Raw genomic sequence first — 14,559 nt, forward strand, 5'->3', positions numbered from 1 at the left:
ACAGATCCTTGCAATTACAGACCAATCAGCCTTTTTCCAATTATCAGCAAAGTCATGGAATCCATCATTGATTCGGATATCAAATCTTTCCTCTTCTCCAATGGCTTGATCTCTGATCATCAATTTGGTTTCAGACCAGGTCAATCTACTCTGGACATGCTGCTTCTGCTGTCTCAACAATGGATGGAGGTCCTCAATGCCAAACAGGAAATTAGAGCTGTCTCCCTTGACATATCACGTGCCTTCGATACGGTCTGGCACATCGCTCTGCTCACCAAACTCTCCTCCTATGGTATCCATGGAAATCTACATGCATGGCTTGCGGACTTCCTCTCTGGTCGTAGTCAACGTGTGGCCCTGAATGGGTTTCTCTCATCTCCCCCTTCCTCTTCAGAGTTCCCCAAGGCAGTGTACTGGGCCCTGTGCTTTTTCTGGTCTTCATCAATGATCTCTCTGACTCTCTTGAAAATCCTCTATCTCTTTGCTCATGACTCCACTCTCTGCCGCTCCATTCCTCATCCCTCAGATTGGCAGTCTGCAGCCTCCTCACTCTCTGCAGACCTGGACAAAATCACAGACTGGTCAAACAAGTGGAACATGTCTTTCCATCCTGACAAATCTCACACTCTTATTATGTCTCTCCAAAAAGACTAACTGGACAACCCTCCCATCTACTTTCTGAACAATCCTCTCCAAGAAGTTCTGTCACTCAAGCTTTTGGGTCTCACTATCTGCCATGATCTTTCCTGGGAAAACCACATTTCCAAGCTGGCCTCCAAATCCAGTCGCCGACTGGGCATCCTCCGTCGTGCGAAGTCCTTCCTTGGCACACCTGAGCTCCTCACCACATACAAGGCTTTCATCAGCAGCTCAATGGAATACTGTTCTCCGCTCTGGGCTGGTGCTCCTGCCTCACTCCTAGCTCGTCTTCACGCTGTTGAAACCAAAACGTTCAGAATCATTGGAATCTCCCACAATGAAGCTAACTCCGAGGGCCTTTCACTCACTCATGGCAGGCAGGTAGGTGGTCTTTCTGTCTTCTACCGACTCCTATCTGGCCTAGCTCTCCAGCTCTATCTGTGCTCTGTCCCGCAAATATTCCTACAGGTCGCACAATCTGCCAGTATCCCTCTTGTGGTGAAATTGCCAAATCAAGACTCTCTGCTCACCTTCACACCTCTTTACTCTTTACACCACCACTTCACACCTCTTACACCGCCACTTTACACCTCTTTACTCCCGCGTCTGGAACAAACTCCCTCACTCTTTTCAATCCCACTCCTCCCTCCATGTCTTTAAAACAGCTGTTTACCACCATCTCTTGTCTTCCCCCATCCATAACCTTGATCTCTTCTACCCCCACTAATTTACCCCAGATCCACTTTTTTTTGAAATCCCGACTTCTTTCTTTCCCTTTTTAGCAGTTTCCATGTGTTTTATACCTATCCTACCCCCCCCCCCCCTACCTTCCCATGCCTCCTCTCCCCAAGCCCTCTCCCTCCCATGGATCTTCCGTTGTCCCTGTTATCTGCTGTTGTACTTGTGTGCTTCCCTCTCTCTCCCCATCTTGTCTCCCGCTCCCTTTATTGTATGTTTTGTTTGTCCGTTTTTCTTTTGTGATGGATGTTAGCTCTGACCAGATCCTCAATGTTGTACAAAAAAAAAAAAAGACCCTGAAGACCCAAAAGACCCAAAACACCCTGAAGACCCAAAACGTCATGAAGACCCCAAAGAACCTTAAAGACCCAGAGAAACGAAAAAACCCGTAAGACCCAATAGCCCCTGAAGACACCAAAGACCCAAAAGACCATGAAGGAGATCCTGAAGACCCAAAAGATACCGAAATGGTCAAAGATGCCTATCCCTCTGAAACGTCATGTGGTGAGGTGAGGCGTGCGGAGTCACACTCGTCGTCCATAATTGTTTTTATTACTTGCAAAATCGAAGATTTTTCAAGTATATTGGTCGGTTGGTGTTTGTTATTCTGTCAGTCTGTTTGTCACTCTCCTACAGGTCACAATTCTAAACCGATTGTCATGAATTTTCACCACGTTGTAGAGGTCGTCACAATTGAGAAGCTTTCTTATTTTGAGGTTTTAGGTCACCTGGAGGTCAAGTTTCTAAAATCGCCATTTTTCATCCAATTGACTTGAAAATTGAACAGCATTTGTATAGTGAGTCACTAAATTAGGAAACAAGCTATTTTTTGAGCTCAAAAGGTCAAATGTCCACTCAAGGTTAAGCTTCCAAAATCATAAATCTTCATCTGAAAAACCGTCAGTTTTCATCTGATTGACTTGACAATTGAACAGCATTTGCAAAGTGCCTCACTGAATTGGAAAAACAACTATTTTTATGGTCAAAAGTTCAAAGGTCATCTCAAGATCAAACTTATAAAATCATCAATTTTTATCTTATTAACTTGACAATAAAACAGCAATTACATAGTGCATCACTGAATTGGGAAACCAATGAATTTTGAGGTCAAAAGGTCAAAGGTCAACTCAAGGTCAAACCTCTCAAATCAATTTTTCATCTGAAAAATCGTCACTTTTCAAAATTAACCCGAACTTTGATCAAGATCGTCAATTTTAATCTTGATGAAATGGACAATTTAATGGATAATTGGCAATCTTTTGGGGGGGGGGGGTGAGGAGGGGAGTTGTGGATTTTGCAAGTATCGTGCTCTACGTGACGTCTTCTTGTTTTTATATTCTTCGTTGAATGATCATTGATTTTTCTTTTCTATTGTTATGCAGACAACTCTCGTTTTCTGAGTATTGTTTTAACATGCATGCTTCTGCTATCCTATAATCATCACCATTATCTCCCATTTCATAGTAGGAGTAATACGCGCTCCCATCAGGAGCTAAATATGGTGTCAAACCCTCTCTCCTCCCTCTGGCAGGTCGATATTCAAACCCAGGAAAGGGGTCAGTGGTTAAACCACTTTCACTGTTTAATGTACAGTAAAAAAAATTGCAAGTCATCTCCCCACTTTCATCGGGGCAGGTGGAATACGCGCTCTTGATCAAAGCTTGGGTTAATTTTGAATCCAAGCCCAGAGCACATCCCCAGCACCCCCTCCCTTTCGCGAGGGTCGAGTGGCAGAGCACGTGTAATTAGGCATTGGGGGGCCTGGGGGCATGTCCCCCAGAAAAATTTGGATTTCTAGATGCTCTGTGGTGCATTCTGAGAGGTGTTTTTTTCCTTTAATTGGCTATTTTGTTTGTATGAGAATTGGTAAATTATTACACAGAAAATGAGGAATTCCAAGTAGCCAACATGAACATTTAGTTCCTTAGTTTTTTCTGTTCCTTACTGGCTCCCAACTACATCGTTTTTGGAAGAAGCAAACAAAGCAACGTCGCTCAAATGATGCATGTTTGATATGAGATTTTAATATTATCAGTAGCAACACTATGGACAGCATAAAATAGAACTGTCACACAAGACAACAGTATGAAAAGGTTCCAAGTCAAGAATATGTGAAAACTAAAAACCTCTGTTGTGTCTGTATTTAACGCAGTGTGTTATAATCTCACAAAAAGAAACTCAATTCGACAACAACTCAGGTAATCAAAACTAGGGACGCGGTGCATGCGCCATAAAAGTGAATTAAAAACTCAGTGGGCTGGCTGAAATTGCATTTTAGCTACCAATTGGGGTATCCGTGGTTGAGTCACAGTCAGGGCACAGCGGAGGTCATCTTCCACGTGGAGCCGATTACGCTGTTTCGATTTGATATTCAACAGCGTGGAAACCCCCGCTTCGCAGAGATTGGTAGACGAGAATGGCAGAAGCACTCGGATAGCTATCTGGCTGATATTAGGGTAGCGACCCATTCCCACCCAAAACTCCGTCAAGCTCTTCTCTTCGAATGTGTCTTTGGCAAATGAATCGTTTCAGAGATCCAGGAATTCATCTTGCATTGCCTGCGGCATGCTCTCCACGCAAAGGTTGATGGAAAAAGGATTCCTCACATTTTTGCCTCATTGTCGTCTAAATCAGGAAAATACTTATGAAATTCTAGCTCCATTGACTGCAGATGCTCAAGAATGTCATTTTTCAGTACGGGATCAAGCTCTTTTCCCATGCTGTCTTGCAATTCAGACATTCTTTCGAACATAGCAATGTTTCCTGTGTTCACTTTCCTCCGCCAGTTTTGGAGCTTGGCAACAAATCCTCTTAGATGAGTGTGGAAAAGAATAATATTAGTCGCTCTTCCTCAGAGCATGAGGTTCAGCTGGTTCTGCTGCTCGAAAATGTCAGCAAGATAAGCAAGTCGTTCGTTCCACAATTCTTCGTCGTAATGCTGCAGGAGGTCATGTTTCCCTTGAAGATTCAATAAATGTTTGACTTCCGCATGAAGTTCAAAGACGCGGTTCAGAACATTCCCTTTCGAAAGCCAGCATACAGTAGTATAGTACAGCAATGTTTCATGTTCCGCGTTCATGTCTTTGCACAGCTCCTTGAACATTCGGGTGTTGAGAGCCCCTGCCTTGATGTCGTTAACAATCTTGATTACGACTTCAAGAACTTTGTTCAATGAGAGAGGGAGAGTCTTACAAGCCAGGGCATAGCGATGAATCATACAGTGGGTTCCTTTCGCTTGTGGTGCCAGCATCTTAACTTTTGCTTGGAATCCGGATTTGGAACCAAGCATGGCAGGAGCACCGTCAGTACAGACACCGCATACATTCTCCCACTGAATTCCTCCCGCATCGAAGAACAACTTCATTTTTTTCCATGACGTTGTTAGCTTTTGTCGTTGTTTCCAGGGCACTGCAGAACAAGAATTCTTCCTTGATATCATCTTCCTTGACATGGCGAACGAATGTCAGTAGCTGGGAGCAGGAACTAACATTGGTCGATTCATCAAGTTGAAAAGAAAACAAGCCGAAAGGCGCCGCCTTAAACTCATTGATGATCTGTTGTTTCACATCTTCCGACATGTCACGGATATGATGCTGCACTGTATTATTCGATGAAGACACCTGTTCAACTTTGCGAGCCTCTGCCTTGCCGAGAACCCGTTCGACAATGAGGAGGGTGCAAGGCTTGATGAGTGTCTCCCCAATCGAGTGGGGTTTTTTCTTCTTTGCAATTTCAAGAGAAACTTCATAGAAGCCTGGACAGTTGCTACATTTTGTTGTTGAAAAGCTCCTCCCTCATCCAACTTCTGTCGCTTTAAATTTCTTTCATGCCACTTGAAAAATTCGGGATCCTGCTTTGCATGTTGTGCGTGATTCGTCTTGAGGTGCAATTTCAACTTGGATGGCCTCATGGATTCAGTACTCAAAACCTTGTGACACAGCACACATTGTGGTTTCTCTTGGCCAGACACGGTAATGGACGTGAATCCAAGCTTTATGTATTCGTCAAGATACTTTCTTTTTTACTCCCAGAAGCCATAACGTCAAATCTGCAATAGGAAAAAAAAAAAACAATATCAAAGTCAAAACAATATCAAAAGAAAAACAAAAACAATATTTAATTTTTAGTATGGTTCAAATTACCCTATGGCCTCCTGAGAAATACACCATGGCCCCCCCAGTGGACCATGGCCCCCAGGTTGGGAACCACGGCGATAGAGGAAAGATGTGAGGTGTGTGTTGGTACCTCGCTCATACAGGTGAAGAGGTTCAATCGTTTATAGTTCTCTTTCGTGCGTCTCAATTAGACGAATTAGGAATGTAGAAAGGAAAGATGATGTGTGTCAGTATGTGGGCTGCTGCGCCCCAAAAACCTCTTGCCGCCATTCTCTCCCGGATCCTCGCCCCAGCACAACATCTTGCCCCGTCCCTCCACTCAAAATAGGCAAGCAGGCAGTTATGGTTCTCGTTCAGGTGCCTTGGTGCGTGAGTCAGCCATGGAACTCTGGTGCATTCTGACTTATATTGGCCTTAGGCGAGGCGAGGCAAGAGTTCCTCCAACACCCTCTGATCCCTGCGTGTTACTTCCCCATTGGTGCGCGTATTCCATAGCTTTTCTGAAGGTCGGTCATGCACCTGGTTTTCGCATGCAGCTTCCCCCATAGCTTTTCAGAAGGTCGTTCCTGGTGGCACTGCAGCGGTGTGTTGTAGGTTACGCTCCCAGTGCAGGAATTCCTTGGAATATAGCTTTGATTATGTTTTGTAATGGAATGCGTGTGCTGTAAGACATGTTGTAGTCCGTGGGCTGAGTAGGGTTTACATGCACCCCCCCCCCCCCACAACTTAACTTCCGGGTATGTCCATGTACCCCCCACCCTAGGGGTTAGGAAAAACCATGTTAACAGAAAAAAAAACTCATTCCCAAGGTACCTCCCACGCATATTTTGATGTTACCCCCCCTGTGTCAGTGATTTCCGAAAATTAGGGGTAGGCGAAATTCAAATGGCCATAACATTTTACCTCGTCATCCTATGGTTGCATATGACCCCTCAAAATGTTTGTCCTGGGACACTCTTTACAATGATATGTGTTATATGCAAATGAGGTCACTAATGAGGTCACCAGAGGTCAAACTATGAGGGAATGAGTTTTTTTTCTGTTAACATGGTTTTTCCTAACCCCTAGGGTGGGGGGTACATGGACATACCCGGGAAGTTAAGTTGTGGGGGGGGGGGGCGGGGTGCATGTAAACCCTACTCAGCCCACGGCCTATTGTCTTGTGTGCATGATTTGCGCTGTGGAAAGGTGCAGGGGGAAGAAAGATGGGAAAAAGGATTTAAATGGAATGAGGATTGAAGGGATTGAAATGGATTGAATGAAGAGAGGGGAGGTTAAGTCAGTATGGGGCTTGAGAGGTTTTAGAATTTAGAGGGAAGGAGATTGAGATGGATGGATGGATCGGGGATTTCAAAAAGGTAAGAAATTACAAAGGGGACAGAACCTGCTACACACACAAACACAACACATTTCCCCATCTCTGTTACGAGGGGAAAGGTAACCTGACTAAACACAATTACTAATTAAATATCTAACTGAGGGTTCCTTATGTGTTGAGTGTGTCACCTCAGCGTCTTTTCCATAACCACAACATTATAATTTTAATGTTTGTATAATTGTTTTGCTTTTCCCTTATGTTATGATTGCATTGCTAATGTTAAAAATATGTTGAAATTTTGTTCAAGGTACGGTGCCAGGGAAAATCTACGCACGTCGAGTGTGTCCCGGTCCCCAATGCCTTCAACCCATGTGAGGATATCGTGGGATACCCGGCCCTGCGGCTGGCCATCTGGCTCGTGTCAGTACTTGCAGTAGCGAGTAATTTCACTGTTCTCATGGGGCTTGTGTTTTCGGGTCATAAATTAACGGTACCTCGCTTCCTTATTTGTCACTTATCTTTCGCTGATATGTGCATGGGCATATATTTGTTGTGCATCGCAACAGTCGACCTAAAGACCCGTGGCCAATTCCATAAGTATGCCATAGAATGGCAGAGCAACACCGGATGTGGCTTCACTGGGTTCTTGAGCATCTTTTCCACTGAACTGTCCATATTCACACTAACTGTAATAACACTGGAGCGCAGACAAGCTATCGTTCAGGCGATGCATCCTGATCGCAAGCTGCGCTTGAAACCTGTGGCATATCTCATGGCCAGTTTGTGGTGCCTGGCATTGGGACTTGGTATACTGCCCTTGCTCGGGGTCAGCAGCTACAACAAGGTGAGACGTCAGAGATTTAATGACTGCCATTACAATGCAAACTTTTAATCCTCGACATGAATAATAGGCTATGAGCCAAGGGGGTTGGTCGGTACCATACAGATGGAGTAAGGCTCATTGTGATTTTTAGCAAGATATATGTCCCTAGATATGAAAAAAAAGTGATAGCAGTGTATAACTCTCGGCCATCTCTGTGTTATCACCCGAAATATTATTATACGCCTGCTTCGCTTCGCCAAAAAATGTGATATTTGCTAAAATTGGAATAAATATGTTTTTAAGGACCACAGAGTGCCAATAATTTGCATACTGGATGCCAACTAATATAGTAATAGAAATATAGAACATTTGTGGGGGGTTATTTATCAAAATATTGATATAATGACAAAAAGTATGTTAAATTTAGTGAAAAAGTGGTCGAAATCGCTTCGAGTTCAGAATTCACATTGTACATTTTTGTCAATATTTCAAAAATGAAAACTCCCAGAGTAACATTTGACCCCTCAAAATCTTCGTAAGGAACCACTGCATTGGAATATATCATTACTTTGTAATATGGTGGTTGTTTGGGGCACATATTTTGGCAAAGTTCAAAATATGTTCAACCATACCCCCTAATTTTGATATTTTGGAACGAAACATAGCTTTTGAACATTTTAGGTTTATTCGTCTACTACTTTTGGTATCTCAGTGTAATTTTTGGTATTAGCTAGTATCCTAAAGTAGGTTTGTAACATCAGCTACATTATATTTCACAATGCATGCAAACTTGCTCCACACTCTAGGTTTATCATGATCTCTCGAACAAATACGATCTCGATCTCGATCTCGGCACTCTGTGGTCCTTAAAAACATATTTATTCCAATTTTAGCAAATATCACATTTTTTGGCGAAGCGAAGCAGGCGTATAATAATATTTCGGGTGATAACACAGAGATGGCCGAGAGTTATACACTGCTATCACTTTTTTATATATATCTAGGGACGTATATCTTGCTAAAAATCACAATGAGCCTTACTCCATCTGTATGGTACCGACCGGTCAATTTGGGGGGTCTGGCTCATAGCCTATAATATTTGGCAACTTTTTAGACCGAGGGTTCTGTCCATGCTAACTCTGTCTCTGATGAATTCATTTGAGTCACCCAAATTCTCGTTTAATTTTTTTTATGTCGCACAACAATACAATACATACGTAAAATTTCAGAAAGATATTGTGACCAGTATGAACAAAGTAAAAACCTTAAACGACACTCGGTAGAGAGCATACCTCCGCCAGGCTGAACAGTTTATGTTTTGAACTGATAGGCCGGATCTGGATTCCGACCTGAACCAAAATCTAATGTTATGTATCGCTTTTCACCAGTTATCTCAATGGTGAAGAATCACTTAAAATTAAATAATTCTCGTATCCGAATCCACATTCAGATCTTCACAAAAATCGAATCGATAAGTCCATGTCACACACACAACATGTTCACCAAGTTTCGTCCATATCCGTCCATAACTTTTTGAGATATCGTGCTATGTATCGGTTTTAGCCCGATCACTCACTGGTGAAATATAATTTAAAAATCAAATGAAATTGATATATGTGGGAAAATTACATGCACCAGACCAGGAATCGAACCCAAGGTTTTCTGGAAAACCGGAACCAATGCTCTGCCATCTAAGCTATCTGGGTGACCCTGACTGAGCATGCTATTTTCCTACACGTATGATTGCCACTCTCTTTCCGTCAATGCTTTGGGGCACTCACTGCCAACCATAGGAGGACCAATAGCCTGAACACTTGGCTTGACTGGTCTTCCATCTCTACTGCCTCTGACATCAACTCTTCCTAGGAATTCTTCCAAAGTAAACTGCTCCCTCTCTCATGCACAGATTTATCCCATCACGTCTTCAGTTGTCATTCCCTTCCTCCCGTCCATGGTACACTGAAGCTTGTGGTGAGGCAGTTGCCATGAAGCAACTTGCCTTCACCTCATGGAAGACTAATCCAATGGAAGGAAATCTCAGTTCCTTTCACAAAGCTCGGAACAAGTGTGTGTCCACCCTCAGCAGAGCCAGGAAACAATATCTCTCCGTTCTCAAGACCGAACTCTCTTATCTGTCTCCCTCTTCCAAATCCTGGTGGCGTCTGGTCAAATCTGTATCTGGTGTTTGTTCCCCCTCCATCCCCTCCCTTACCTCAAACGGCTACACAGCTGACTCCACACGTGAAAAAGCTGAATGCCTCAAATCTGTGTTTGCCTCAAAATCTTGTGTCCCAAACCCATCCCATTCTGTACCCACCATACCCAGTCATACCCAGCTGCTCCTGGACTCTGTGTCCTTTCCTCCTGACAAGGTGGAAAAGTTTCTGTCAACCCTCGACTCTGATTCTGCAACTGGACCTGACGGCATCAGCCACGGGTCCTAAAATCCGGTTCTTCCACTCTTTCACTCCCTCTCTCTGTTCTCTTCACCCTCTCTTTTGCTCAAGGTCATCTGCCATCTGCTTCGAAATCAGCCAACTTCACCGCTTTGCACAAAAAATGTGCAAAGTCAGATCCTAGCAACTACAGACCAATCAGCCTTCTCCCAATTATCAGCAAAGTCATGGAATCCATCATTGCTTCGGATATCAAATCTTTCCTCTTCTCCAATGGCTTGATCTCTGATCATCAATTTGGTTTCAGACCAGGTCACTCTACTCTGGACATGCTGCTTCTGCTGTCTCAACAATTGATGGAGGTCCTCAATGCCAAACAGGAAATTAGAGCTGTCTCCCTTGACATATCACATGCCTTCGATACGGTCTGGCACCCCGCTCTGCTCACCAAACTCTCCTCCTTTGGTATCCATGGAAATCTCCACGCATGGCTGGCGGACTTCCTCTCTAGTCGTAGTCAACACGTGGCCCTGAATGGGTTTCTCTCATCTCCTCTTCCTGTTCAGGCTGGAGTTCCCCAAGGCAGTGTTCTTGGCACTGTGCTTTTTCTGGTCGTCATCAATGATCTCTCTGACTCTCTTGAAAATCCTCTCTATCTCTTTGCTGATGACTCCACTCTCTGCCGCTCCATTCCTCATCCCTCAGATCGGCAGTCTGCAGCCTCCTCACTCTTTGCAGACCGGGACAAAATCACAGACTGGGCAAACAATTGGAACATGTCTTTCAATCCTGACAAATCTCACACTCTTACGATGTCTCTCCGAAAAGACCGACTGGACAACCCTACCATCCACTTTCTGAATAATCCTCTCCAAGAAGTTCTGTCACTCAAGCTTTTGGGTCTCACTATCTGCCATGATCTATCCTATGAAAAACACATTTCAAATCTGGCCTCCAAAGCCAGTCGCCAACTGGGTATCCTCCGTCGTGCGAAGTCCTTCCTTGGCACACCTGAGCTCCTCACCACATACAAGGCTTTCATCCACAGATCAATGGAATACTGCTCTCCCCTCTGGGCTGGTGCTCCTGCCTCACACCTAGCTCGTCTTCACGCTGTTGAAACCAAAGCGTTCAGAATCATTGGAATCTTCCGCGATGAAGCTATATCCGAGGGCTTTTCACTTACTCACCGTAGGCAGGTTGGTGGTCTTTCCGTCTTCTACCGACTCCTCTCCGGCCTTGCTCCCCCAGCTCTCTCTGGGCTCTGTCTCCCAAATATTCCTACAGGTCGCACAAGATCTGCCTGCAACCCTCTTATGGTTAAACTGCCAAAATCAAGACTCTCTGCTCACCTTCACTCCTTCATTCCTCTTTTCTCCTGCCTCTGGAACAAACTCCCTCACTCTCTTCAATCTCACTCCTCCCTCCAGGTCTTTAAAACAGCTGTTCACCACCATCTCTTATTCAAAACCCAATTTCTCCCCCATTCAAAACTTTGATCTTTTCTACCCCCGCTAATTTCACCCCAAATCCACTTTTTTGAAATACCAACTTCTTTCCTGGAAGTCCTTGGTGTCTTTGTGTTTTATACTTCTCCCTCCCCCCACCCCCCTTCCACGCCTCCTCCCCCAAGCCCTCTCCCTCCCACACATCTCCCGATGTCCCTGCTCTCAAATGTTGTGTTTGTGTGCTTCCCCTTCTCTCCCCATCTTGTCTACCGCTCCCCTTTTTATATACTTTGTTTGTCTGTTTGATTTGCTTGTGTGATAAATGTTAGCTCTTTCACGAGCCTCGATTCTGTAGACCAAAAAAAAAAAAGTGAATCAGATGAAAATTGAGGATTTTAAATTTTTTTAATTGTTGTTGACCTTTTGCCTATGTTGACCTTTTGGCCTACGCTGATATCAAAAATAGTTGGTGGTTGAATTCAGTTCGCTGATATGAAAATCCTATTCAAATTTCAAGTCAAACGGATGAAAATTGAGGATTTTAGAAATTTGAAATTGTTGTTGACCTTTGGCCAATGCTGATATCAAAAATAGTTGGTGGTTGAATTCAGTTTGCTGATATGAAAAATCATATTCAAAATTTTAAGTCAATTGGATGAAAATTGAGGATTTTAGAAATTCGAAAAACGTGGTTGACCGTTGGACTATGTTGACCTTTTGACCTCAACAATATATGGGATTTTGTCGGATCACGAACTTTACCATTTGGTGAAGTTTCGTGAAGATCGGTTAAAAACTGTGACCTGTAGGCAAGTAAAAGTGAGCGTACAGACAAACGGGGGGGGATCTTCATCGGGCGTTACATAATATTTTAGGGGATGTCTGTTGAAGTGGTATGGAGCATTACAAGGAGGTGAGGCAAGTGTCGGATTTGGGCAAAAAATGAGTTACGTAACTTTTGAATGGCCTCCAAAGTGGTTTTCTTGCAGAAAGAGCAGGTGTTAGTGACTCCGTAAACATGTGTGCGTTTCTGATGGGAAGCTAGTGGGTACCTTTCACCAAGGAATTTATTTCTAAATTTTTGTCCTGCTTCAAAGAAACTGTTTGTGCTTTACGTTCCCAGGTGACAACTGGAATGACACAAGACGTGAGAATTGTGTACAAGTCAAGGATGAGGCTTCACACTGACATAGTGACACACACACCTCACTGTAATAGATTTATAACTTTGAGTCCTACGTAACACGAGAGCATGGCCACAGTTTGCACGGACAGACTCTAAAGTGGTAAAAGACTAATTATACTGAAACATTATTATCTTGAAAATGTTCATGTAATCTTCTAAATCATTAGAGGTGGATTGTTTCAGTATTTATGAGTCTTTCCTTGTGTACAGGTGAGCTTCTGCTTACCAATGGACATCGGAAACTTGTCGGCATTGTGTTACATCATCTTTCTGCTCATCATCAACGATGTTGCCGTCCTCATTATATGCTGTTCATACATTCATATCTACATGATTGTGCGGAACCCCAACTTCACGTCAGGCCTCCAGGACATTCGTATCGCCAAGCGCATGGCTCTTCTCATCTTCACAGACTTTGTGTGCATTGTACCAATATCAATCGTTGCACTGTTGGCAGCAACTCACAAAACTATCATCACTGTCTCACAGTCGAAGATCCTCTTGGTGTTCCTGTATCCATTCAATGCTTTGGCAAATCCATTGCTCTACTCGCTGTGCTCACGCACATTTCGCAGAGACCTTGTGCGTGTGCATCGCCATCTGAAGTTCTGGAGGTTGTGTGGTGATGGCTACATTGCGGCTAGTTCTTCCACGCGTGATGGGAGGCCAAGACGAGGTTCAACAAGCTGTAACCACCGCTTTGAGTTGAATCATCGGCATGAGAATGATAGTGTGGAGCACTGAGGTCTATTACTCACGACTCTATTCCATTAATGTATTTCCTTGAGGTTTTTTTTTTTTTGGTCTACAAGATCGAGGCTCGTGTAAGAGCTAAGAGTTCATTTGTATCGTCAGACTTAAACCTGTTTTAGGAATTTTTGTCATTTTATAGTAGGTGATTTTTTCCATACTCCCAACCTTGTCTCAAACTGATCTCTGACAGTAGCCTGATTCTGGGATCCTGGGGTTTAGTCTCACTGCCCTAAAATTTTGCTGATCTTATCATTTGCCCAAAACACATTTCTCAAATGTTTGTGCCTTTGGTCTAACCCATGGGTTCTTAACCTGTGGTCCATGGACCCCTTTGGGGTCCGTGGATGGGCTTCAGGGGGTCCGTGAACCAGGCGCATAAAAATTATTTCAGCACTTGTTACCATCAAAACGAAAAGTAGAAATCGATTGGATGTCAAACATGACATGCATGACATGCCAATTTCATCTTATTGAAGCCAAACAACAACAGCCTTCTCACTGAAATGTACTTTTGAGCAGAATTGAAGTTTATTTTTTGTTTCATTTGCACAATTTGGATATATTTCATTTTATTCAGGGAATGGTCATTGTTTTTTGCATGAAAAAAGTGAGATATATTCTTTGTAAAGATTGTTTTTTTTATTCTGAGTATGATGGTATGTGAAGGAAATAATTTTCCTATGCAATAAAATTTATTCATTGCATGCAAAATTTTGTGTTTATGTGCTTATGTGCATTTTTCTGGGGAGGGGTCCGTAGCTTTCACCAGATTCTCAAAGGGGTCCATGACTCAAAAAAGGTAAAGAACCCCTGGTCTAACCAATACCACCGTTGGCATAATATATTGTACTGTTCTATGAGCCATGACCAATATATTTATAATATACAAGTGAATAAAAAGATTTATGCTAAATTAAAAAGGCAATGTAGGGATGACAAACTACAGTCTAAAAAAGGTCCTAAACAAGATAGGGATGATAGTGTAGCAGCATAGCAAACCTGTTGTGCATTTTGTGATACAAGCACCAAATTTGGCACAAATGTACATTAATATGTTGCGAACATTTTCAGATATTGGGCCACTTGAAATTCCGTAATTTTTTTTTTCAATTTTTTTCAAATTTCGTAATTTCAAATTTTTCG

The 14,559-nt window shown here is 43.2% G+C and overlaps 1 protein-coding gene across 1 annotated transcript in view; it reads left to right on the top strand.

Moving 5' to 3' along the window:
* The window catches only part of LOC137431897 (lutropin-choriogonadotropic hormone receptor-like), a 97,329-nt gene extending 83,206 nt beyond the window's left edge, over window positions 1-14,123 (top strand). The window contains exons 11-12 of the mRNA XM_068123733.2: window positions 7,118-7,654; window positions 12,874-14,123. Coding sequence (XP_067979834.1) covers window positions 7,118-7,654; window positions 12,874-13,407 — 1,071 coding nt within the window. The 3' untranslated portion in view covers window positions 13,408-14,123. The remainder of the gene's footprint in view (window positions 1-7,117; window positions 7,655-12,873) is intronic.
* Window positions 14,124-14,559: the final 436 nt, after the last annotated feature.

This window comes from Myxine glutinosa, chromosome 1, assembly GCF_964187855.1.
Source record: "Myxine glutinosa chromosome 1, kmMyxGlut1.1, whole genome shotgun sequence".
NCBI classification, from domain to species: domain Eukaryota; kingdom Metazoa; phylum Chordata; class Myxini; order Myxiniformes; family Myxinidae; genus Myxine; species Myxine glutinosa.